The following is a 26,975-nucleotide window of genomic DNA, read 5'->3' on the forward strand; positions in this document are numbered from 1 at the left end:
CTTTCGAACTACTAGGTTGGCAGGAGAAAAACCGAGGTACCACTGTATTATTTTATTTATTCATCCTTCACCCTGAGGTCCCAGTGCAGTTACAGCAATTAAAGCATAATGTTAAAAACAGTTTAAAACAGCTTGCAAACTTAGAACTAAGGTGAATCTCCTAAAAATTATACTTCTCACATATTAGGAGTGAGAAGAAGAAGAAGAAGAAGAAGAAGAAGAAGAAGAGGAGTTTGGATTTGATATCCCACCTTTCACTCCCTTTAAGGAGTCTCAAAGCGGCTAACATTCTCCTTTCCCTTCTTCCCCCACAACAAACACTCTGTGAGGTGAGTGGGGCTGAGAGACTTCAGAGAAGTGTGACTGGCCCAAGGTCACCCAGCAGCTGCATGTGGAGGAGCGGAGACACGAACCCAGTTCCCCAGATTACGAGACTACCGCTCTTAACCACTACACCACACTGGCTCTCAAGGCCTTGTAAGCATCTATCACCTGTATTCAAATTTGCTACCTGGCCAGGTTCAAGGTGTCATTATTAGTATATAAAGCCCTTAACAACCTGGGACCAATTCACATACACGATCGCTTTACCCCACATGGGCCCACTCAACTGCTTTGATCGGTGGAACTGGAGCTGTTACAGATGCCACATAATACCTGTTCTGTATTTATAAGAACTTGATGTTTTAGAATGGCAGAATCTACACTCCCTGCTTATTGATATCAGGCAGGCACCTTTGCTGTATTCCTAGGGGAAACCCAGCCAGATGGGTAGGGTGTAAATTAAAGAAGAAGAAGAAGAATAGGAAGAAGAAGAGGAAGAAGAAGAAGAAGAAGAAGAAGAAGAAGAAGAAGGGGAGGAGGAGGAGGAGGAGGAAGAGGAAGAAGAAGAAGAAGAAGAAGAAGAAGAAGAAGAAGAAGAAGAGGAGGAGGAAGAGGAAGAAGAAGAAGAAGAAGAAGAGGAGGAGGAGGAAGAGGAAGAAGAAGAAGAAGAAGAAGAAGAAGAAGAAGAAGAAGAAGGGGAGGAGGAGGAAGAGGAAGAGGAAGAGGAAGAGGAAGAGGAAGAGGAAGAGGAAGAGGAAGAAGAAGAAGAAGAAGAAGAAGAAGAAGAAGAAGAAGAAGAAGAAGAAGTTATTATTATATTGGGTATCTGCTAAAAACATTTTTGTTTAGGTAAATCTACCCAGATATTTAGAAAGTTACTGAGAGTTTTAATCTGTTTTTATTTTATTGTTATGTCAACTTATCAAAATCCTTAAATTATAGTTGTTAATAATTTCATTGCTGTTTTTAATTTTTTGTAAGCTGCTTTGAGGTTTTTTTTTGGGTTTTTTATATACTCAAGTGGCGTATAAATTTTATGAAGTAGAAAAATAAATGAAGGCCTGGGCAAAGAACCAGGGCTTTTCCAGATTACCTGTTGAGTGCGCATTCATCCTGATTTGCGGCCACAAAGCTTGCATAGAAATTAGATTATATCCAATCTTTATTGAGCATTTGTTCTGATTTGTTTGCAGGGACAATGAGTGTTCGTCTGTTATTCACCCCAATTTGTTTACAGGATGTTACATGTCTTCCTTTAAGTCACTTGTTCACCCCACACTTGTCAGTGTGTTCCCCCATCATTTTACACTCAGGAAAGCATCTCTGCCACTACTTGGTCGGAGCAGAAGACAGCTAAGGCCTTCACAGGCCATCTTTCCTCATACAGTGGTACCTCTACTTACGAACCTGATCCGTTTTGGGGTGCCGTTCACACCCTGAAAAGTCCATAAGTAGAGCACTGCTACTGCGCGTGTGGAAAGCCTGACAAAGTGCTTCTGCGCATGCGCAAAGCGCACAGATTGCTTCTGCGTGTATGCGTGGGGTAAAACCTGGAAGTATACACTTCCTGGTTTGCCACATTTGCAACCCGAAAATCCGCAACATGAAGCGAACAGAACCAGAGCTATGACTGCATTTACTATCTACTCAGGCCCACGCATGAGTCCCAGGACCACTCGCCATCTTGGGAGGCACTGTAACCCGGCGGAAGAGCAAATTTCCAGATCAGAGCATTGGATTGCAAGTGCCGGGAAAGACCTGTGCCTGATATTCTGCAGAACCACTGCCATTCAGCATGGACATTCCATCAACGGTGTCTCTGGAAATTTTTACACATCACTTGGGAAGACAGGCCAACTAATGCCAGTGAACTGGAAGAAGCAAAGGTCACAAGTGTTGAAGCAATGATTCTTCAATATCAACTTTGTTGGACTGGTCATGTTGTGTGGATGCCTGATTATTGTCTCCCAAAGCAACTACTCTATTCCGAACTTATAAAAATGGAAAGCGTAATGCTGGCGGTCAACAAAAGAGGTTTAAAGACTGTCTCAAGGCAAATCTTAAAAAAAGGTAGCATAAACACTGAAAACTGGGAAACACTGGCCTGAGAGCGCTCCAATTGGAGAACAGCCTTTATCAAAGGTGTCATGGGCTTTGAAGACGTTTGAATTCAGGATGAAAGGGAGAATTGTGCTAAGTGGAAGGCACACTTGGCAAACCCTCACCGTGATCAACTCCCGTCCGGAAACCTATGTCCCCACTGTGGAAGGACGTGTGGATCCAGAATTAGCCTCCACAGACACTTATGGACTCACTGTTAAAACCATGTTCATGGAAGACAATCTTACTTGGCTACAAGGGATCGTTGAATAAGAAGAAGAAGGATGGACCAGTGGTTTGACTTGTATGTGGCAGCTTCCTAGGAAGCAGAGTGCTGTTTTTACAGAGTTGTGCCATTGATCCATCTTGCTGGGTATTGTCTACACACTGGCTGCCAGTGACTCTAGGATTTCAGGCAGAGTTCTCTCCCAGTCCTAACCTGGAGATGTCAGGAAAGTGAACCTGGGACCTTCTGCATGCATATCAGATGTTCTGCCACTGACCAGCAGCCTTTCCAAGTCTTCCAAAGCTGCTTTGTAACTCTAGGACAAAATGCCAGTGCGAGTATCTCTGCTCACAGTTAGCTTCCTTTTAAAAGGCACAAGGGCACCATTGGTCCCTGTCGTATCTCATCTCATGTCTGTCCTCGCCCCGTAATGAGGTGACGGTGCTCATAGATTGATATAGGTGCCGTGGGTGCCAGCACAAAATGGCTTCCATGAGCTACTCCCCACTGATGACTTGAGTACTGTCACCAAAAAAACCCATATATATATATATATATATATATATATATATATATATATATATTCATTCCAAGATGATTGGATTTGCTTCAGTTGATGATTATTGGCCTAGTGACAGATGGTGGCCATGCTAATCCCTTGCCCCCCCCCCCAAATCCCCACCCTAGAGCTGGCTTTTTACTGACTGAGCTGAGGTAAGATCAACCAGGGCACAAATTAGCCAAGTCAGCATGTAATGCAGAGCTGTACAAAGCCGTCCTAAGCAAAGGCGGCCTACTAGTTAGCACAGGAATTCAGAAGGCAGAATGGGAAGGAGGTCTTGCCGAGGGCTTGTTTACGCGATCATTTGTCCTGGGAAAAGGCCACCACCTTTGTTTCTGGCAGCACTTAGCACAGGGATCTTGTGGTCCTCCAGATGTTGCTAGACTACAACTCCCATCATGCCTGACCATAGGCTATGCTAGCTGGGGCTGATGGGAGCTGGAGTCCCATAACATATGGAGGGCCACCGATTGCTATTCCTATTGCGGCAAGCAAAAATTTACCCTGTAAGGTTTTTCTGCAACATGGAGATGCAACAATGGGAGAAGCTTCACCAACTGAATTTCCACCTGTCTCAAAGCTGTTAAGAGTCACAACAGCCCTGCAAGTAAACCATTGCTGGTGAACTTAACTGTTAATATTTGCCTCTAAAGTTATTTGTTAGAATTGTTAGAACCTATTATGTTTGAGAAAAGCATTCACGTGTTAGGCTTCCAAGCCATCATCTTGGCATTATTGGATGAAAAATACAGGAGTGAGTGAGTTTATCAGAATTTATGGACAAAAATAAGTGGAAGGTCTGGTACATTATCTGCTCATGCTACCCACTGCATGGAAACCAACAAAGGTTTATATGTGATCTTAAAAGCAAATTGTCAGATTTTTATGGATGCCTAGAAAGTCAGTTCAGAGAGAACGGTCATATATAACATGATGATGGAGACAAAATGATTCTTTAATCATTGGTAATTCAGTTCTTTTGAATGCATTTTATTGAGAATGTAAACATTCACCTCTGGGAGCGGTGAGGAACTTGCGGCACTCAGATGTTGTTGAACCACAACTCCTATGATTCCCGACTATTGGCCACACTGACTGTGGTCGATGGGAGATGGAGTTCAGCAACATCTGTAGGGCCGCAGCATCCCCATCTTTGTACTAAATAGACATGCATAGGATGCTTAATAGGGGCGCAGGTGGTGCTGTGGGTTAAACCACAGAGTCTAGGGCTTGCTGATCAGAAGGTCGGCGGTTCGAATCCCCATGACAAGGTGAGCTCCCGTTGCTTGGTCCCTGCTCCTGCCAACCTAGCAGTTCAAAAGCACATCAAAGTGCAAGTAGATAAATAGGTACCGCTCCAGCGGGAAGGTAAATGGCGTTTCCGTGTGCTGCTCTGGTTCGCCAGAAGCGGCTTAATCATGCTGGCCACATGACCCGGAAGCTGTACGCTGGCTCCCTTGGCCAATAAAGTGAGATAAGCGCCACAACCCCAGAGTCATCCGCGACTGGACCTAATGGTCAGGAGTCCCTTTACCTTTAGGATGCTTAATACTGGCTGGATTGTGTCCACAGCATCCAGTGTTTTCTCACTGTTTGATTAAACATGGGCGTCTATGCCAGGCAAAGTGTGATATTGAGTGTGTGCATATATTGCTTTGAACAAAGACATGCCAATGACCAAAGGCCCTCAGTGCATTCAACATTAGACTAAATGCAGAAAAGAAAGTGCAAACATTAAGGCTGTACAAAAAGGTAAAGGGACGCCTGACCATTAGGTCCAGTCGTGACCGACTCTGGGGTTTTGGCACTCATCTCACTTTATTGGCCAAGGGAGCCGGCGTACAGCTTCCGGGTCATGTGGCCAGCATGACTAAGCCGCTTCTGGCGAACCAGAGCAGTGCACGAAGTTTACCTTCCCGCTGCAGTGGTACCTATTTATCTACTTGCACTTTGACGTGCTTTCGAACTGCTAGGTTGGCAGAAGCAGGGACCAAGCAACAGGAGCTCACCCCATCGCGGGGATTCAAACCACTGACCTTCTGATCGGCAAGTCCTAGACTCTGAGGTTTAACCCACAGCGCCACCCGCGTCCCTTAAGACTGGGTACATACACCCATTTACACTACACCCACTGCTTAGGATTAAGGAAGTAGTGTACACAGGTTAACTGCAATCCGCATCTACCCCATAGTATTTTAAAACTAAATGCCAAGTTTTGTCACGTTCTCCTCCCTCCCCAAACCAGCTTCAATCCAAATTGGGGATTCTCAGCCAGCAATGTATCCACAGCCTAAGAAATTGCTCTTTCCTCTCCCACTCCGCAGCCCTGGGGTCTTGACAGGATGGAGCAGGGAGTGAGGGGCTGCGGGTCTCTGGGTGTTCTAAATTATCTCCGAGTGCCTAAGCCCCATCAAAGGGATTGGAGGAGAGGAAGCTGACAGCTGATTCCTCCCTGAATTAACCCACCACCATCGTTCTGCGAAGGGCAGGAAGGTGGCTGCGGCCGCAGATGGTGGCTGCCGGGGATCTAGGTCAGGAGCAGTGCACAGAGGGGCCTAATTCTCATGGGAGGAGGTGAAGGGGGCACCCAGTTTACTGTGTCATAAGGCAGAGCCGCAGCCGGGACAGAGGTGGGTGGGTGGGTTGCAGAGAACAGGGCTGCCGAGAAGATGGGAGATGTCGCTGTGCAAAATGGCCAGTTGGTCCTCTCATGGGCCGTCAGAATCCTTGCAAAACGAATCAGATAAGCTTCCATCACTGATGGCTCTGTGAATGGTCCTACACCACTCCTGCGTTACAGAAAGAGGGATGCGGATAACTTGACCGAGAGGTGTTCCTTTTGACAGTAGACCTGCATTGCACTTAAGCATGGAGTTCTGCCCTAATCAAAACTGGTCATGAGGTGCAGCGCTATCAAGAGCCAGGGATCTCGTGAAATTAAGCTGGTGTGTATATATAGAGCATCTCATTTGTTTCCGAAGTGCTGACACGAACATTTTGCCGAAGCTTGATCCTTCTTCCTCCTCCCCGCTATTTACTGCTACCTCCCCCCCCCCACCGCACACCTAGGTGTCCCTGATGATGATGTAACAGGTTATGACAGTAACACCAGCTCTGACAGCCTAGCACATTTTGAGATTTGAGAGCTTTGATAGTCTTATCTTCTTGTAAATAAAGCCTGCTGCTGTTTGCAAGTGGATGGACTCCGGGGTGGGGTGGGGGCTGCTGTTGATGAGGAAGCAGCAGCACAGCTCCCTGGCTTTGACTCACCTCTGACATGTCTTTGAGTTGGTGCATCTCAAAACATGGAATGCTAGGGACATGATCTGGCCACACTTAAGCATTTTTACAGCCCAATCTTATTTTAAGTAGAACAGGGAACCTGTGGTGCCCTATAGGTTTTTTGGACACCAGTTTACATCACCCAAGCAAGCCAAATGGTCTGGGATGATGGATGTTGTAATTTAACATTTGGAGGACCCACGTATCTACAGGGCCACCTCTCCTGGTATGCACCACGGAGGACCTTAAGGTCCACAAATGACAGCACATTGGAGTTCCCAAGTTGCAAGGTGGTTAGATTAGTTTCAACTAGGGCCAGGGCCTTTTCAGTACTGGCCCCGACTTGGTGGAACACTCTCTCACAAGAGACCAGGGCCCTGCGGGATTTGACATCTTTCTGCAGGGCCTGCAAGACAGAGCTGTTCCACCTGGCCTTTGGTTTGGACTCAGTCTGACCCTTATGTTTCCCTCCCCTTATGGTTTTGATCTATGGGCTACTATTAAAATGAGGCTGCATTTTAAATTATATTTTAACCTGTATTTTAAATTGGTTTATTTTTTATTTTTATTGTAATTTTACTAGTGTTAGCCGCCCTGGCCGGGGAGGGCAGGGTATAAATAAAATTATTATTATTATTATTATTATTATTATTATTATCATCATCATCATCATCATCATCATCATCATCATCATCTAGTTAGCACTTCAAGGTAGCAGGAAACACATATAGATAGATATAGATTCCTGAAGGAATGTTTGTTATCTGAATATTCAAATAAGGTAAGTATTCAAACTCCACTTGTCTGAGTAGAAGAGGTTTGGATATTTTTCATATTACATGATATTTGTTTGTTACCTGATTACCTAAACAGCAGAAGATTGGATGGCCATCTGTCATGGATGCTTTAGTTGAGATTCCTGCATAGAAGGGGGTCAGGTTAGATGACTCTTGGGTCCCTTCCAACTCTACCTTTCTATGATTCTATTATTTCTTTTGCTATATATGAGGCAGGCTGGAACTATTCCCCTTCTGGATCTATTTTAAGGTATTCACCAAAGAAGACCTCTAGTCGAAATGTGTCTGGCAGTTTTCATTGAGAGCTCATGGCTCTCAGTTGGGGAAGGACATTATATGAACTAGTTGATTCATGTTTGTGGTTGATGACTGAGAAGTTTTTGATGTGATATTTTATTATTGTGTATGTATGTATGTATGATTTTAACATACTATATTACATTTCGTGTATATGTTGTAAGTAGAATTCATGTTCGTCACCCTGACTTTTCTTTTGTTTGTTGGAACTGTTGGTCAGGATACTATTCCTCTCCCTTTTGTTTGAGGAAGGAAGGATGAGAAAGAAAACTGATGGTTGCTGCACTTTATCCTCGCAACAGCTTTGTGAGGAAGGCCAGGCTGGATCATAGCAACTGGTCCAAAATCATCTTTTTGAGTGTCACGGCTGAGTGAGGATTTGAGCATGGGTCTCCCCAGGTGTAGCCTGACCCTCTCATCTCTACACTGCAGGTAGATAAAGAGACACTGGGAACAAACAGCTTTGGTTAACCGAGTGAGATTTCTCTGGGGGATTCCACACACCCCTATTATGTCACGAAATTGGTTTGCTTTGACTTGAGCCCCCATATATTGTTGGACTATAACTCCCATCATCCCTCACTTTGGCTAAGGTGACTCCGGATGATGGGAGGTGTAGTCCAGCAAATATCTGTGAACCGAAGACGGAAGAGCACTCTGCTAATTTGTATGGAAATTGGAGCGGCAGCTGTCTGTATATTGACCAGGCTGCTCTGTGTACCCTAACCTCCATTCACCCTCCACTGTGCAGGAACCTTCATTCCGAAGCACAGGAGTGTGACTGTGCTCTCTAAAACAAATCTGGAAACATGGGGAAGGGAGGGCACTCTTTCCAGCTAAAGCCACTTTAAGCAACTAAGCCCTAGCGCTAAGGGGTTTTAGGAAGCATAACACAAAGTGGTAATTAAAGACCCCTCCAGGACCCTTCCCCCAAGCTCCCTCCATAAGCAATTAATTACCAACCCTTCCAGGAGGGAGAAGGGAAGTTAATGACTTCTCCATGTAATGAGAGATAATTCTACTCCAGCCATCCTGCTCTTCTACACAGGCTGCCTGCTGTTGCCGCAACCAAGTGGCACAGATCAGCCAGCTTTGGGAAGGGTTCAAGTGACCAGGGGTCTTGTGTTCAGGTCCAGGGGGTGGGGTGTGTCTGAAGGACCCTGGCAAACTGGAGCACATCCAATGCAACAGCATCACTTGTATCATGGAATATATCTTCTCCATTAAGGGTGCACAGAGAATCACAGAATACAATTGGGAGGGACCCTGAGGATCATCTAGTCCAACCCCCTGCAATGCAGGAATATGCAACTGTCCCTTATGGGGATTGAACCTGCAACCTTGGTGTTATCAGCACCACACTCTAGCCAACTAAACTAGCTAGGCATGTCACAATGTTGTGGTTTATGTCAGGGACTGAGTGTGGTTTTCCAGACACCTCCACCTGGCTTGCAGGACTCCTCTCAGGTGCATCAGCCCTGCTATGCACCCTTCCTGGTCCTCGTTGGGTCACCTATCTCACTCCTTTGGCTCCTCCACAGGGGAAAATATCTTTCCCCACAAAAGGATCCACCAGGGGACTATTCCAGGGTCACAAAAATAGATAGAAAAATCTGGTTCTATAAGCATCATTTTTTGGTGTGCCACCTTGTGCATGTGTATGGGATGACAAAAAATAGGAATATTAAACAATATTCAAATATAATAATGTAAGAGAACCAACACTGAGAGCAACTGATACATTCAACTCTCTACTTTTTTCCTGCATGCCTTCACAAATAGGGCTCTGACACTGGTTCATGATTTATTGGGATTGAAAAATCCACAGCTTTCCATAAATAACGAAAAAAGAAGTGAACTCCTTGAGGTATCAGCAGGGCTCTGTTCATTACATGCCCCTGCAAGAGGACTGACAGAGGAGAATTCATGGAGGCTTTCTCAATAGGGCTTATATTAATCTGGGAATAGCTCAGTCTGGTGGAGCCTGCAGTGCAGAGGAACAAATGGCCAAACGTATCTTGGACAGAGTTAGGTCAGGGAGGATGGGAAGTGGTTGAGTGGGATAATCACATTGTCAATTAGGGTTATGACGGCTGTATTCTGTCCTTTCCCCCAAAATGTCAGGGCAACATATATAGGATTATCCCTTTCTGCCATCACAACGACCCTATGAGGTAGGCTAGTTTGAGTGTCAGGCCCTGCCACCTTTCAGAGCTGGAAACAGACAAAACCTCCTTATTAGTAGAGAACTGGATATTGGGGCTAGCAGGAGCCAGGAATAGGGTGGAACAGGGAACCTATAGAGAACCCTTGAGATCACACCCCAAGATTGTACCCCACTCAGGGGAATGTGCAACATTTTGGGGGGCTACTTGCCACAACTGGGCTCACCCCTGACAATGACTACCTGGTCCCCAAGAAGCGTAATGTGCCAGAGCGTGAACCTGAACGGAAGCTTGGCAGTGCAATGTTCACAGGACATTGCTTGGAAGTTGCTGGTGGAATAACCTTTGTAGACCAGTCCCTAGACCTGGGGAGCTTCTAGCCAGCTGCTCTCTTGCTCAGCATCAGATTCACAACGCTTCATACCATGGACAGTTCCCTTGCTTGACTGAATGCCGAAATGGGAGACTGCAAGCATTGTTAGTTAGCATCTGCCTTGAGAGACAATGGGGGTGAAGTCTAGCTGCTGGAGAATCACAACACTTGCAGAGACCAGTAACTTGTAAATGCCACATGCGTTGTTTTTGCTGCGTTAGCAACACTGATGTGACCTCTGCGGGGGTCAAGTGTCAGGAGCTAGCTGGCAGAAAATCACACTGTTCAAGTTGGAGTTAACTCTTTATTCGCATATGAGCTGTAGAAAAAAGCTTGCACTCCAGTATTAGATCTCCACCATAAATTTGATGTAGGTAGATACAAGCACATGCCTTGGCTTTGCAGACAGTTATTCACATGAAGAAATTGGTGTGGATTGTGTATATCTGGGCTGAAATACGTGCATAATAAAGCCAGGCATTTTGCAGATTGTGAGCTTTTTGTTGTTGTTGTTGCATTTTGTTCTTACATTTCTATACTAATTTCCACTCCAGGAGTTCAAGGTCTTCTCCCACTTTTTACCTCACAACAGCCTTGTGGGGTAGATTAGGCCCAGACTCACCCCAGTGAGCTTCATGACCGAGTAGGGATTTGAACATAGGCCCTGCACTAACATAATACTACTACCACACCATGTTGGATTATCACACTGGTGTCCTAGTTCTCTTAGATTGGAAATGTTATGGTGGCAGAATGGAGTTGATTGAGAAACTGTGGGTGGAATAACTTCTTTGCACATGTGAGCCTATCAAACAAATGGAACAACTTGGGGTGTGTGTGTGCAACAGCTGAATGACTACATTTCATGGCACCATGCCAGACAACTGTTTTGCACTAGTGCAAATGTTCACAAGGGGGTAGCCATGTGAGTCTGGGCATCTCCTGAAGAGAGCGATCACTGGGGGTTGGGGGAGGGAGGGAGGGAGGGAGGGAGGGAGGGAGGGAGAGATCAGGGCTGCAGACTAATTATGACCTTGTCACTAATGGCTGATGAAGCATCCATCACCATCTGGCCTCTGACTGGTCACAGGGATTGACTGACTCAGAGCAGCTATCTCAATCCTGGGGCTAATTGTTTTTGTTAAACTAGCAGACTCCCTACAGGCCTGCTCTGTTATCTTTTGCCCCCCTCCTTGCTTACACAGAGTAAATGGATTAGTTGGCAGATTGCAGAGAATAGATATTGAGGTCTGGCTGGTGGCAGCAGTGTAGGTGATAGCCCCTCACCCTTTTCTCTTGCCTTCCCTGAACTAGATTTTTCCTATAGCATCAGATGCTAAAAACTAAACAAAGATGAGCACCAGAGTATCATCACCATGTAAGTCAAAGTGAAATATCAAAAACCTAAGTTCAGCCAGACTTGCAGGTTTCAGAGTGATTGAAGTTGGAATCCCACAACCATTTAAACTGGGAATAAGTCCTGTGGAACTTAATTGTGCTTACTTCTGAGTAGACATGCACAGGATTGTACTGTTAAGCTCCACTGAATACACTGGGGATTACCTCTGGGCAAATAAGCATAAGGCTTCACTGTTAATTCATCACGGTTAATATTAAATCAAATAGGGGTGGGGAAAGAAAAGATTTCAAGTGCTTGTCAATCAAGCCAGTTCTTTGGCATGTTTTGACCAGGACATAGAAAGGATTCATTAACAAGCAATTGAGCGGAAAATTGCGTGCATGCTTCTCCTTAAATAAAGCAAAAGTAAAACAGGGGGTGGGAAATCTGTGGCCAATGGTAAAGGATGATGGGAGTTGCAGGCCTTCAACATATGATGGGCCAAATGTATCCATTTCCTGGACTGCAGTGTGTGAACCACACCATGGTTGCAGTTGAGCTGCATTCCAAGAATTTCACAGGAGTTCCATAATTCAGTTTGAGGCCTCCTTCCCATGTGGTGTGACTCCTCATGCACCACTTTTTCTTCCATCAGTAACACCGGGTCTACTTGTGGATCCAGGGCATTCACCTGCCTGGGGGAGGGGGAAATGCCCCATAAAATATTCAGTTCTGATCAGCAGCTGCCTTTGTAGGTTGACCGACCCTTTCCCTTTCCTAAAAGGTTTGCTATCGAGTCTCAGGGCGCGAGCAAAAGTTGATGATGTTGAGGGGTCAGGGCAGAGGTAGATCAAATGTCTGGAGAACACAGGCAGCCTTCATCTCTCTGGCCTCTGAGCTGATGGCTGAACAAATGAGCTGTAATCATCCCCCTGGGGAACGGCAGCACCGAGAGAGAGCAGGGCCTGGCAGCAGTTTTGTTAAAGCTGCGTTGGAGAGAAATGGTGCGGACAGATTCAATGTCACAGGTGGGTTTTGGTTACAGCATCCTGGCACCATCCCGGGCTCGCTGATGGGTCTTCAGCACCTTTCCTCGCCTCTTCTTGTGCGGCTGATGGTTCCACCTTTGGAGAGAGAGGCTAAAGATTAAGAGGATGACAAATAGGCATCTGCTTACACAGCGTTAAGGGCTAATCTGCCCTGCTATACTGCAAGAGCCTTGAAGAGAGGGGATTCTCACACAGGCGTAATACGCACACATGCACAACTACCCCAGAGACTCTCAAGGAGAGCAAGGCTCTCCATGGTTTGTCAAAGGACACCTGGTAGGCTTAGACTGGAGAGCTCTTCCCATGGAAGATTCTTGGCTGGGTTGAAGAGTTCAGTCACTATTGCAGAGACGTGGCCAGCCCACAGACTGGATGCAGCTGCTTCTGGGCCAACACCTGAGGAGCAAGAGGCTGGATTAGTTAACACAGCAAAGGACAAGTTGCAGAAAGCAGGGAGCTGAGGCATCCAGCCTCTCAACAGGATCAGCCACCAGCATGGCTGTCTCCCCTACAGACTCAACAATGAGCAAACGGATGGAAGGCAGCCAGGCAGGTAAGTAAGTGGCATCACTGCCCTTTGGACCATGTTTCTTTCTTCCCCCTGCCCCTTCCATTCAGGTCTGAGGTTTCTTCTTCTTCCTTGGAACAGGCCTAGTTGCAATGGACTGGAAGGCACCAATGGGTACTGCAATTTGGTACCAAAGGCACTGGAAGCTGTGGCAATGGATGTGGCTGATGATGCTAGTAAGCGTTAGAGCCAAAGAGAACCTCTCTCTCGTCATGATTCCATAGTTTTCACCTCTGAGCTCAGATGGTGAGCTCATCTCATCTGACTTTCCTGGAGCAAAGTAATAGGAATATACTTTATACCAAGGCAGACCATTGCTCCTTTTACCTTAGAATTGTCCGCCCACTGGTAGCAGCTTGCCAAGATTTAAGACATGGGTATTTCCCAGCTGTACTTGAAGATGGCAGGGATGGAACAGGAGATCTTCTGGATACAAAGCATGTGATCTGTCACTGAGCAAGAGCCAGACCTCTTCTGAAGAATCAGAAAGTGAGGGAGGTCACTGGAGTCCCACAAATGAAACTATGAAAACTTCAGTCCAGGTGACGCCTTTAATTCTCAAGGCCACCACATGTGGAGGAATGGCCTTTGTTTATTTGCACGTAATGAATTCATTTAGGGCAGCAGTTTTCATTTGGGGACTCATTTCTTAATATTTTTTTTTACCATAGATTTGTATGGTTGTGGTACAGCTGTTGTGACCCATCTTAGGTCAGGCCCCAACCCAATAAAGGAGCCCAGCCCTCTAGGTGCAGACCAATGATTAAGAGATGTGGACATTTCAAATTGCCAATTTTCTAGCACTCGGATAAAACTGAACAAATGAGTGATTAAACAAAACTCTCCCACCACCCCCTGAAAAGAAAAGGTGGACCAGAGTGGCTAAATACTTATCTCTTAAACTATCAGGTAAATTTAGGATCCTGAGAGCCAAAGTAGACTAGTGATCAGTATGTTGGGCTAGGATATGGGAGACTTGGGTTCAAAGAGGCGCTCCATCTTAGGACCCAGTCACTATCTCTCAGCCTGGAGTACCTCACAGGGTTGCTGTGAGGAGAGCATGAGAGGAGAACAATGTATACCATGCTGAACTCTTTTACAGGTGAAATAGGATATATAAAAGAAGATTTTAAAAATAAATAAATCTGAAGATAAAAAACAAAACAAAGTAGAGTTTTGTTACCTAGCTAGTTTATTATGGCTTGACCCATCAGATACATTGAGCAAACCTAGAAATTGGTGGGGAAGTATAAACTCAGTTTGTGGTGTGGTGTAGAATAAACAAAATTAACAGTCTGATAGCTAAAGATAATGATGTCAGGAAAGCAGCTTCCTGTTATTACTTTGCTCTCTGAGTTGTGCTTTGATATAGTAAAATATCATATGTGATTGAAGGGGTCCTGTTGACCCAGGGGAGGGGAATCCTAATTGTATCTCTGGTATACTAGAAACTCAATTTTTAAAGAAGTTTTTTTAATTTAAAAGATAAGCTGCCTATTGGTTACCTTCCAGGTGCAATGCTGCGCTTTGGTTTAGTTTTACTTTTTCTTGTTTAACTTGTAACTGTTTTACTTGTTGTAACCTCCCTTGGGACCTTGTGTTGAAGGGTGGAAAATAAAGTGTGTGTGTGTGTATTTCACACCGGTGGCCTGTTGTACAAAATAAAGCATGAGCAGGTGGCTGGTAACTTCGCCACACAATAGATTGTGCAATCTGTTGCACAAGTTTCCTTTAGCACAACTGTTGTATTGGATTCTTCTGTTGTGCAATATTAAAACTCACCTGTCCGGGGACACAGGATACAGCCCACTGTGTGTGTGTGTATACACACACACACACATACGTTTTCTTTGTTATTCCAGTTGTCCCCAACAGATGGAAGTGAGTCCACGGGGAACTGCTCTTTTACAGAGAGGGTGTGTGTGTCAAGTAAATATAGGGGTCCCGCAATGGGGGAGCAAGCTCTTTACCTGCCCACCACCTTTCCCCTGGATTTGTTGTCATTCAAAACATGTGGAGATCTTCTCTCTTTTTCATTTCATTTTAAAATTATCTCTATCTTCCTTTCTTCTTTTATCTGCTTTGCTTTTGTTTATGTTTTGTTTTGTTCTTTGGTGTCCTCTGCTCTGGGTTAAAGAGGGTACGCACACAAAGGTGATGTCTGGCTGGTGTAAGACCCTGAGCGAGAGGCAGGGAAGGAGAGATCTTCACCACTTTTGGTGAGAGACAAGGGTTAAGATTTACCTTCGAGAGAGCTTTGTATTCCCCCCCCCTTTCTCTTTTCCTTTCCTTTTTTCCTCCCCCCCATTCTTTTTATTATTTAGTTTGTTTTTCATTGTATTTTATGGTGAAAAGTTTCAATAAAAATCTATGCAGAAAACTCAAAACATGTGTGGAGAAAACGCCCCTGTTTCATTGTGTGGTGCTCCATTAAGATGCCTAGATTGGTAAGCGCCATTGGTAAGTGCATGCTGCTGATAACACCAGGGTTGCAGGTTTGATCTCCGTATGGGAGAGCTGCATATTCCTACATTGCAGGAGGGCTGGATCCCCAGGGCCCCTTTCCAACTCTACAACTCTATAATTCTATGATTCCAGCCCCCTGATGCCTCTCTTGTTTGTCGCTAATAGGACTCAGCCTGACTCCCAGCAAAGCTGGCAGCCCCATGTTGCTGTGCAAGGTGTGTGGAGACACCAGCAGTGGAAAGCACTATGGTATCTATGCTTGCAATGGCTGCAGTGGGTTTTTCAAGCGTAGCGTCCGCAGGAAGCTCATCTACAGGTAAGGGTGACATCTGTCCGCAGTAGGGCTCAGAATATTTAATGTATCAATGCATTAATGTGTTAATTGCATTTATACCCCCATCTTTACTTCTGCCTAATGGTAGGGCTGGTCCCTCTCAACTCCTCCCTCCCTCCCTCCCTTCTCTACTTTAAGATAGTTATGGGGGCTCCAGGTTTGATCTGAATTAGGGATCTGGATTTTACCAGACCCACGCCAGCATTCAAACCACTGCATCACAGTCATCACCAGCTCTCATCAGCCCCAGCAAGCACAGCCCATAGACAGGAATGATGGGAATTGTAGTTCAGTGACATCTGGAGGGCCACATGTTCCTCACCCCTGATCTGCCGCCTGATCCAGTGCACTGCATTGTTCCTTTTGACAGGTGCCAAGCTGGCACAGGTATGTGTCCGGTGGACAAAGCTCACAGGAACCAGTGCCAAGCCTGCCGGCTGAAGAAATGCCTGCAGGCTGGAATGAACAAGGATGGTGAGTAGAGACTGGGAGACCAGGAAAAGGTTCTCACCTGTTGGGCTTCCAATGCATAATACATTATTTGTGGGAACGTGGGTGGCGCTGTGGTCTAAACCACTGAGCCTCTTGGGCTTGCTGATTGGATTCTTGGTGGTTCGAATCCCCACAACGGGGTGGGCTCCCATTGCTCTCTCCTAGCTCCTGCCAACCTAGCAGTTTGAAAGCATGCCGCTGCAAGCAGATAAATAGGTACCGCTGCAGCAGGAAGGTAAACAGCATTTCTGTGCACTTTGGTTTCCGTCAGTGTTCTATTGCGCCAGAAGCAGTTTAGTCCTGCTGGCCACATGATCCAGAAAGCTGTCTGTGGACAAATGCCAGCTCCCTTGGCCTGAAAGCAAGATGAGCATCGCAACCCCATAGCCACCTTTAACTGGACTTAACCATATGGCTGGTGGGACCACAGCTTCCCTCCCAAGCCTCTTGGCAGGGCGCAGCTGGCGGGCATGCAGGGAAAGGGGAGGCCACCGGCAAAGCCGCGCAGCTCCCCCACTTGCTGGGGCACCCCTGAGAGGCTGGCACCCTGGCGCAACACACCACTAAGCCCTATGGGAAAGACGGCTCTGCTGCCAACCCTTTGATCTGTTTGCTTTGCTGTTGACCTCTTGCCTGTCCTGCCTCAGCTGTGCAGAATGAACGCCAGCCCCGCAGCACAGCCCAGGTGCGACTCGATGCCGTTGACTTGGATCCCGACAGGCAAGCTGAACACCTGACCACAACGCGGGATGTCCTGCTGCCACTGCCGACGCCACCCTGCCCCTCCCTGCCGAGCCACAGGGGCCCCACCACCTGCTCTGCAACAGGGGCTCCAAGGGGCCGACCCACAACTCCTCCCAGCAACCACCGCTTCATGGCCAGCCTGATGACAGCTGAGACTTGTGCCAAGTTGGAGCCAGAGGATGGTCAGTGGCTGGGCATGGGTGCAGAGGGGGGAAGGCAGGCAGTATGCCAAGGAAGTGATAGGGCACATCTGGTCATCCAGTTGTTGTTGAACTACAACTCCCAGCCTCCCCACTCATTGTCCAACAACAGCTAGAGGTCTACAGGTTCCCCACTGCTGCTTCTGAACATGTGGCCTTGGTGACATCCTACTTCCAGCTTTCCTTAAAACCACAGAAGACAGCTGGTGCAGATGCATTGATACACACCATGGCTGGTTTTGAGTGGCTGTACTGGATTCAACCAAGCCTGTGAGACCTTCCTCTGCTGCCCCCTAGTGAACATTGATAGTACTGCCTCAATTGGGCTTCCAGCTCCTCCTAGTTTTGCCTTGTTGTTCACTGAAATTTCTAGTCTCTGCAGTTACAGTGGCCAGGTGTCCATCTTAATAGGACTGCTTTATGCAGTCATTTATCTGGAGGGCTGTCAGAGGAGAGCTCGGTTAGAAGGGCTTTTAGACCAACTGAAGAACCATAATTGAAATTGTCCATCAATGCTGTGCATTTATGCCAAGTGATCTCAGGTGGCGATGTGTTAAGTGGCCGCCCTCTGCAAACATTTCCTTCAGAACAGATGTGCCTCTAAACTTGCAAATCTGCAGCTCTACAGTGTTGACAGGATGATTCTCCCTTCTGTAGCCGAGGAGAACATTGACGTCACCAGTAATGAGCCAGAGCGCCCAGCGGGAGAGGCACACGTGTCCCCGTATCCCCCGACCAGCTCCGAGAGTGTCTATGAAACCTCCGCCCGGCTACTCTTTATGGCTGTAAAATGGGCGAAAAACTTGCCGGTCTTCTCAAACCTGCCCTTCCGAGACCAGGTGAGTTCCTGGGCCAAGTCCAGTTGTGGATTACTTGGGCTCAGGCTAAGGCAGGGGTGGGGGCTGGCAACATATGTTGAGGAGGGGCCGTAATTCAGTGGATGAGCATTTGCCTTGCCTGCAGAAGGTCTCGATCGCAGGCATTTCTAGGTTGGAGAAAATCTCCTTTTTTCTCTTTTATTGAAGAACAGGATATTTTAATGCCATCATCATCACAGAGGTGTCTGTGGAGGGGATATATTGATTGAAAATGTCTAGTAAACCAGGTCGGTAGTTGGGCTCCTATTGAGGGTATTTGGCGAGCCAACCTGACAGTGATGTAGGACTGAGGATTGGAGTGACCATTCTGATTCTATGGCAGTGGACAAAACTTTATTGTAATTTTTTAATAAATGTGTGTGTGTGTGTGTGTGTGTGTGTGTGTGTGAGAGAGAGAGAGAGAGAGAGAGAGAGAGAGAGAGAGAGAGACTCTAGCCTGAAACCCCGGCGAGTGTCTGCCAGTCAGTGTAGACAAGACTGAGATGGATGACCTAATGATCTGACTCAGTATAACACAACTTCCTATGTTTCTGTTCTTGGCTCTTATTCTCTTCTACTTGAGCTTATTCACTGAACCAGGAAGCATCCAATTGTACCAAAATACTAGCTCGATGTGTTAACTTCTACAGGTAAAAATAGCACATGCTCTAAATCAGGGTGGGGAACCTCTGAAAGCTCCCCCCTCTGTGGCCCACGAGGCCCTCTTGGCTAAGCCACACCAACTTGCCATGTACCTAACATTATATATGACATCAGGTATGGGGCAGTTGAACACACAGCTAGGCTAAAGGTGATTTGCAGGAGCAACTGCTGATCAGTGGCATCTGCAGAGGCTTGCGCATAGCACTCTGTAAGCACCAATGCTCAGCTGAGCCTAAATTTACATATATTGCTATACAGTGATACTGACAAATTTAGAACCAGATGTATCTTTATCTATAACTGAGGTGGTGAACTTGTGGACCTCTCTGTCTTATTGGACTCCAACCCCCATCAAACCCAGCCAGAATGGTCAACTGGCAGGGATGAATGAGTTGGTAGCCACAGATTCCCCAGTCCAATTTATTAAAAATGGGGAAATAAGGCACAGGCATTTTGGCTACGTTGTCACATTATGTAAGGACTAAGGAAGGCAGACAACAAGGTAATTGGTTTTGTGAAAACTGGTGCTTGTTGGAAGTGTAAAATACATTTCTGTGAACACAGAGCATCCATAATCTGTTACCTAGTCTAGGGTGTCCTGTCCTTTGCAGGTGATCTTACTGGAGGAAGCCTGGAGTGAGCTGTTCTTGCTGTGTGCCATTCAGTGGTCTTTGCCACTGGAAAGCTGCCCCCTCCTCTCTGTGTCAGAGCTGACCCCCACCCTCAATGGAAAGGTCGTGTCTTCAGGAATGGACATTCGTGTCCTGCAGGAAATAATTGCACGTTTCAAAGTGCTTGGTGTGGATCCCACTGAATTTGCCTGTATGAAGGCAATTGTACTGTTCAAACCAGGTGAGCGGGCTGTCAGGAAGAACATGTATGTAAATCATAGAGAAAATTCTGCATTTCCTCAAAATTACAGTTATAATTTAAAAGCGCCCCCCAGTAAGGTTTTCCATGAAAATTACATCCTTGTTTTTGAATAATTTATCCTAGCTTTGCTCCTTTCCCCTCCTTGTGCTTAGCACTGGAGGACCACTCTTCTGACATCTCAGCAGGCATTGCCCATATACTTTCAAAGAAGTATTTGCATTCATGAAAGCTAGAAGCTCAAGATGGTGTGCCAAATGAGTTACTGTCCATTTCCAATCCTCCTTCAAGGCTGCTGCATCCTCTGTCTTCAAAATATTCCATGAGACCCTAATCCTGTTTTAAGATCTGCAGTAGAACAGCATCGGTGTACACATATTTTCCTTAAGCAGAAGTCTTCTGTTTCTTTTCTTTTGCAGAAACACGAGGTCTGAAGGATCCAGACCAGGTTGAGAATTTGCAGGATCAGTCTCAAGTGATGCTGGGACAACATAACCAATTACATTACCCCAGCCAGCCAGTCAGGTACCTACAGCTGAGTGCTCCTCCTTGCTGTTATCTTCTCAATTCCTCCTTTGGAATGCATTCATTCCAACCCAGCCCAGGCAACATGGTAGTGCTAACTAAAGCCAGTGTTTCTCCAGCTGTTGTTGGACTACAACTCCCATTATCCCTGACCACTAGAAATTGTTGGAAGAAGGTCGTCTCCATTTCTCCGCTCTCAAATGTGGTGGAAAATTTTGGGATATAATTTTAACCTAACCTATACTTTTGTCTCCTCCTCCCAGGTTTGGAAAGCTGCTTCTGCTTCTGCCTTCGTTGAAAGTTATTTCTTCAGACCGCATTGAGCTTCTTTTTTTCCGTAGGACCATTGGGAACACTCCCATGGAGAAGCTGCTCTGTGACATGTTCAAGAACTGACACCTCCAAGATTCCAGAATGCCAGTATTTCTATTTTAAAAACCTTGAACCAAGCACAAGACACAAGCAAATGCTTCCTCGTGAATAGGCTTTGGCTTGTCATAGACTGGAAGGTGGCATTTGGCTGCAGACCAGGAAAGTCGCTAGGACCCAAACACTGAATTTTTACAAGGAGTGTTAATAGTTGCCTGAAGTCACGCCCTCTTATTATGGGACCCTTCTTATTCATTCCAAAGAGGCAGTAGGTTTGGGTGTATGTATGTATGTATGTATGTATGTATGTATGTATGCATATGCATGGAGATGCACTTTGTACCTACTCAGAGAACTCACCATTGTTTCCATGGTCGAGTTTTGGCCTTGAAAGCAGGTTCTTGGACTCAAATTCAGCTCTAATTTTAACTATAAAACTTGCTCCTTAGTGCTGTAAAGTGCTTCTAGCTCACAAAGCTTAGAATGAACAAGTAGCACATTTTCCTTTAAAGACAATCAAGTGTACTTCTACAATTCATAGAAGGGGAAACACAGTGGAAGGGGGCGTTTTCCTCTACCTTACTAAAGGAGAGCACCATGGAAGAGTGTAAGAACACAATGATTGGAAAACGCAGCCTCGGCTTCCGGCGGCGCGCGTCTCCGGTGCGGGAAGGGATTCGGCCAGGAGCGCGAACCCAGTCCGATAAACAGGGGGAAAAGGGGGTGCTAGAGGGCGAGAGCACCCCAGAAACACATCCGGAGGGTGTCCGGAGGTACAGGGAGCCAGCAGAGACCGAGCGCGGCTCACCCCGCTGTCAGGTAACCTTTGTAAGGCGAGGAGAACAGCGAGGAGAGCAGCAGGTCCTCGGCAGCCATTTCCTCCCCCCGAGCAACGGACAGCCCAGACCCCGCTGGTGATTAGCGCACCGTTTCAGTGAACAAGAAACCCGGGGGTGGTTAAAACGTGAAGGTTAAACTATTTCGGAAAAAAAAAAAACCTGGAGTGAGAAAGAAGGGAATTCTAGAGGTTCTGCCGTTACCAGGGATCGGTGGCTACGCAGAGAGAAACTGCAGAGCAAGGCAAGTATATCAAGTATATTGAGCTACCACCGGTGATTACTTCGTTTCCCTGAAGGACTTTACGCTAAAAATTATTCGACCCCCTTTAGAAAAAGGGGTGACTCAACAGGGAACAGAGGACGAAGTTATTAAATTAGAACCATCTATTAAAACGAAGGGCGCCGGAAACGCCATCCCCACCGCGGAAGAGAAAAGTGGAAGAGAAGCGCTGGCGGCGCCATTAAGGAGAATAAAACGTATCAGGGACTAATCTACAACTCCACAACAGGTCTAACCTGATCTAAAACTTGGTGGCTGTGCTCTTGTCTTTCTCTTGGTACTATAGTGAAGAGCTGGGCACATCTCTGTTCTGAACTTTTTGCTACTTGCTCAGCATTTGGGAAACAACTATTACCGGGTGTTGACGGACTCTTTGGTTAATTTACTTCGAAAGCCTGCCTTCAGCGACAGAGAGCGCCATCTAGCGGATAAAGTGTTTATAACGCTTGGGAACTTATATTTCTATCCTGACCTTACTTTTTACTTTTTGGTTACCTCTTCCCCAGTATCTCTGTACCCCCCCTTCCCCCCCCGCCTCCCTTTCTTTCTTTTCTCTCCTTTCTTTCCTTTCTTCCCTTTTCCCCAACTCCAGGAAAAATGGAATGGAGACTCTGAGTGAATTTTCTGGGAGACTCTGATGGTGTGGACCTTCCATCCACTATCTGGAGAACAAACTTTCCCAATATAACCTCTACAAGACTATACGGTGCTGTTTGAAAGCACACATCACTCTGAGGATATAAGAGCTCTCAATCCCCTGAACTTTGGTGCTGCTTGAAAGCACACATCACTTTGCGGACATAAGTTTTTTCAAACTCCTGAACTTTAAAACTACAGGACCTTCCCTGATACCCCAAAGCCACAATACGGTAAAAAAGGAATTAATAGACTACTGTGCAACCGAAAGACTGTTAGAAAAGACTGTTAAAACAGGGGACCAGGTTAAATAGGGAATTGAAACCCGGTCAGAAGTGTTATAATTATACTGTTGGGTGTAGTTAATATCTGATAAAACAAAGAATGTCAAACACAGGGAAAAGACCAGAAGGGGGAACACCAGTGGACAGAAAGGGATCAAAGCAGGAAGGGGAGTTTAGGGCAGAGATATTAAGAATGTTTGCGGAGATAAGGGAGAGTGAGAAAAATGTAGAATGTAAGCTAGAACAAGTAGAGCACAGAATTGGGGAGGTAGATAAGAAGTTAGATGAAACAGTTAATGAACTAAAGAGTCAACTCAAAGAGGTATTCAGGAGGACACAGTCAGTGGAGGAAGGGATGAAAAAGACCAGAGCAGAACTAAAGGAAGTAAGACGTGAGGAGGAGAAAATTAAAGCTGAGATACTGGATTTGAACAAGAGCCAAGAGGATATGAAAGATTGGATTGCTTTGAATGAACTCAGACAGAGGGAGGCTAACCTTAGGATGAGAGGTATACCTGAAGTTCAGGGAGAAAACATAAAAGAGAAATTAATAACAGAATTAGCCCTTTGGTTGGAAACATCACCAGAAGAGGTAGAAAGGGCGGTGCAATCGGCTTTCAGACTAAAAACTAAGCCTCCAGGGAACAAAAAATTTGTAGGAGACTGCCTGATAATATTCAAAGACAGGGAAATAAGAAACAGAATTCTCTCTAAAAACAGAGAGAAAAGGTTAAACATTGAAGGAAACAACATAATAATTTTTAAAGACATTCCTGTCAGGCTTTTAAAACGTAGAGATTCCTACAAAGAATTGGTACAGATACTTAAAAGAAATAACATTGTGTTCAAATGGGAGTTTCCTGAAGGCATTTCCTTTACATATAGGAGCAAGAGACAAAAATTGACAAATCCAGGAGAAACAGATAAATTCTTAAGGAAATACAAAGAACTTAAACCACAAAAGGAAAAGGGTAAAGACGGGGGAATAGGATCGGAAGGAGTTCTGGAGGGGGAGACGGGAAGTTCGGGGGGGGAGGAGGGAGAGGGGGGAGGGACGGGGGAGGAAGCGTAAGAGGAAGGTCAAAAGGAAATTATAGCTGTTCACTTTTCTTTTTTCTCCCTACAAATTAAATCACAATGGTGTTAAAGGTATACAGTTGGAATGTTAATGGGATGAATGACAGGGGAAAGAGGAACCGAATTGAACATATCTTGAAGAAGGAAAGTCTGGATGTTATTTGTCTCCAAGAGACACATATTGCGAGAAAGCACAAAAGGATTCTGATTAATCAAAGATTGGGGAACGAGTTTGTATCCTCAGACCAGAAGAAAAAAAGGGGGGTGGTGATTTATATAAAAAAACAAATTGAAGCGAAACAGTTATTTAAAGACGAGGAAGGAAGGATAATAGCAGTAAAAATAAATTGGCAGGGAGAAAAGATAATAATAGTGGGAATATATGCTCCCAATGATAACAAGTCAGAGTTCTATGGGAGATTGGAAGAAAAGTTGTATGACTATGCCGATGAGAAAATTATACTATTGGGAGACATGAACGGAGTGACGTCGTTAGAAATGGACAGATTGAGGGACACAAAGGGTAGAGAAGGGAAGTTACCTAGAGCGTTTTTTTCCCTTATCCAAAATTGCAATTTGGTAGACATTTGGAGATTCAATCATCCCATGGAAAAACAATATACCTACCACTCGGAACCCAATGATTCATCATCAAGATTGGATCAGATGTGGATTTCGAAAGAGATAACTACTAGAGCGGTACGGGTGGAGATTCAGGTTAGAACAATTTCAGACCACAATCCATTAATTATGGAACTAAGAGGGCAGGAAAGCAGATCAAATAGATGGAAACTTAAAGATTACTTATTGGACGACCAAGAGGTAGTAGAAAAAGCCCAAACCAGATTAAAAGAATATTTTGAGGACAATTTAGACAATAACACAAAATTGAAGGTGGTGTGGGACGCGGGTAAGGCGGTGATGCGGGGTTTTTTTATCCAGCAGAGCGCAATCAAGAATAAAAAGAGAGAAAAAGGGAAAAAAGAAATTATACAACAACTGGCAGAGAATGAGCAGAAATTAACTCAAAACCCAAAAAATAAGAAAATAAAAGAGAACATAAAAATTTTACAATCACAATACACAATGCTGGTAAATAGAGAGATAGAATGGAAAATCAAAAGATTGAGACAGAGGAGTTTCGAACATGCCAACAAAACGGGAAAGCTACTATCCTGGCAACTGAAAAAAAGGAAGGAACAGAATACGATAAACAGGATAGTGGTGGAAGGAGAAGAGATAAACAAACCTAAGGAAATAAGGAGAGCTTTTTTGGATTTCTATGGAGAGCTCTTTAGAAATACTGGAAAGAATAGGACCAGAAAAATAGAGAGATATTTAACGATTAAGAACATCAATAAGATCCCCCCAGCAGATAAAGAGAAATTAAATGCCCCAATTGAGATAGAGGAAATCAAAGCAATAATAACAGATTTAAAAAATGGGAAAGCCCCAGGCCCAGATGGGTTTAGTAGTAGATATTATAAAGAAATGGCACCGGTTCTACCGACTCCACTACAAGAAGTAATGAACAACATTCTTAATGAAAGAGAAATACCGGAGACGTGGAAGGAGGCGCTGATTACATTAATCCCAAAACAAGATTCAGATTTAGAACAAATTAAAAATTACAGACCTATTTCCCTATTAAATATAGATTATAAGATCTTCGCGGGAGTCCTTGCAAGAAGATACAAGGCCATCTTAGTAAAAAATATCCACAGAGACCAAGCCGGCTTTCTGCCGGGTAGGCAAATGAAAGATAATATAAGAAACATTATTAATATAATAGAATATTTAACAGAAAGATGCGACAAACAAGGCATATTGTTATTCGTGGACGCTGAGAAGGCGTTTGACAACGTAAACTGGGAATTTTTGCTGAGACAACTGGAACACATGGAAGTAGGTACTGAATTTTACAACGGGATAAAAGCAATCTACACGGAACAAAGGGCAAAATTGTTGATAAACAATGTGGAGACAGAAGAAATAACAGTAACTAAAGGAACAAGACAGGGATGCCCACTGTCCCCACTGTTATTTATAACGATATTAGAAGTACTACTAAACTCCATCAGAGATAATAAAGGAATAAAAGGAATCAGGGTCGGCCATCACGAACACAAAACTAAAGTCTTCGCAGACGATCTGGTTGTAACAATGGAAGACCCACTGGATTCAATAAAAGAGGTACTTAGAGAATTTGACCAATTTGGGGAAGTAGCGGGCTTCAAATTAAACAAAAGGAAAACAAAAATAATAGCTAAGAATATGCAATTAGACAAATTGGAGGAATTACAAAGAGAAGCAGAAATAGAAGTGACAAAAAAGCTGAAATATTTAGGGGTATGGATAACACCAAAAAATATAGACTTATTTAAAAACAACTATGAAACTGTATGGAAAGGGGTCAAGAAGGATATAGAAACGTGGGGTCGGCTCAAATTGCTATTCTGGGGAAGAATAGCTACAATTAAAATGTCGGTACTGCCAAGAATCCTATTTCTTTTTCAAAATATCCCGATCATTAAAGATATAAAGATATTTAAAACCTGGCACAAAGAAATTTCTAGATACATCTGGCAGGGGAGGAAGCCGAGAGTAAAATTTAAATTATTAACGGATATAAAAGAGAGGGGAGGCTTCGCTCTCCCAGACCTAAAATTATATTACGAGGCATCCTGCTTATGCTGGGTCAAAACATGGATAAAACTGGAAGATACGGAAGTGTTAGACCTAGAGGGCCACGACAATAGATCAGGGTGGCATGCCTATCTGTGGCATGGGAGGAAGAAAGGACATAAGGGATTCGGGAATCATATATTTAGAGGTCCCCTGATAGAGGTTTGGGAAAGATATAAGGATGTGTTAGAACCCAAAACACCCCAATGGCTGTCTCCATTAGAGGTTATGTCGGTTAAAAAGACCAACATGAGAGCCAATTGGGCAACTTACGAACAACTCCTAATGAAGGCGGAAGGAAAGTGGAAAATGAGGCCGTTTGAGCAGGTCAAATCCCAAGTATATGACTGGCTACATTATCATCAGATAAACGATATGTTTAAGAAAGACGTTAAAGGCAAAGGATATGCTGACAAAAAGTCCAGATTCCAATCTGAGATTTTGGAGAATAACATAAAAACTCTATCCAAAATGTATAAACAACTATTAGATTGGAATTTAGGTGACGAGGAGGTTAAGGCGGTAATGACACACTGGGCTAAAGATTTTGGCCGTAACATTTATTTTGAAGA

General features: G+C 44.9%; 2 protein-coding genes across 3 annotated transcripts in view; one reads left to right on the forward strand and one right to left on the reverse strand.

Moving 5' to 3' along the window:
• Positions 1–10,500: 10,500 nt before the first annotated feature.
• The window catches only part of MYO9A (myosin IXA), a 183,915-nt gene continuing 167,440 nt past the window's right edge, over positions 10,501–26,975 (reverse strand). The window contains exons 36-37 of one of the 2 annotated variants that reach the window (XM_053364312.1): positions 13,410–13,556; positions 12,501–12,589 (exon numbers count right to left, since the gene is read on the reverse strand). In XM_053364312.1, coding sequence (XP_053220287.1) covers positions 13,449–13,556 — 108 coding nt within the window. In that variant the 3' untranslated portion in view covers positions 12,501–12,589; positions 13,410–13,448. Of the gene's footprint in view, positions 12,590–13,409; positions 13,557–26,975 lie in introns of both variants that reach the window. The other variant, XM_053364314.1, reaches the window with a different exon arrangement.
• Positions 12,592–21,228, forward strand: NR2E3 (nuclear receptor subfamily 2 group E member 3). Its single transcript, XM_053364325.1, has 8 exons — positions 12,592–13,067; positions 15,714–15,864; positions 16,253–16,356; positions 17,022–17,300; positions 17,976–18,157; positions 19,450–19,690; positions 20,128–20,233; positions 20,497–21,228. Exons 1-8 carry the CDS (start codon positions 13,010–13,012, stop codon positions 20,627–20,629), a joined length of 1,254 nt encoding a protein of 417 aa, XP_053220300.1. The 5' UTR covers positions 12,592–13,009; the 3' UTR covers positions 20,630–21,228.

Source organism: Podarcis raffonei, chromosome 14 (genome assembly GCF_027172205.1).
Source record: "Podarcis raffonei isolate rPodRaf1 chromosome 14, rPodRaf1.pri, whole genome shotgun sequence".
NCBI classification, from domain to species: Eukaryota; Metazoa; Chordata; class Lepidosauria; order Squamata; family Lacertidae; genus Podarcis; species Podarcis raffonei.

What these genes read in the sequence shown, in the direction of transcription:
- NR2E3 (XM_053364325.1), top strand. Translation starts at nt 13,010, where the DNA reads ATGGCTGTCTCCCCTACAGACTCAACAATGAGCAAACGGATGGAAGGC. An exon ending in GATGGAAGGCAGCCAGGCAG is followed by an intron (nt 13,068 to 15,713) that starts GTAAGTAAGTGG and finishes TGTCGCTAATAG; the next exon opens with GACTCAGCCTGACTCCCAGC. An exon ending in CAAGTTGGAGCCAGAGGATG is followed by an intron (nt 17,301 to 17,975) that starts GTCAGTGGCTGG and finishes TCCCTTCTGTAG; the next exon opens with CCGAGGAGAACATTGACGTC.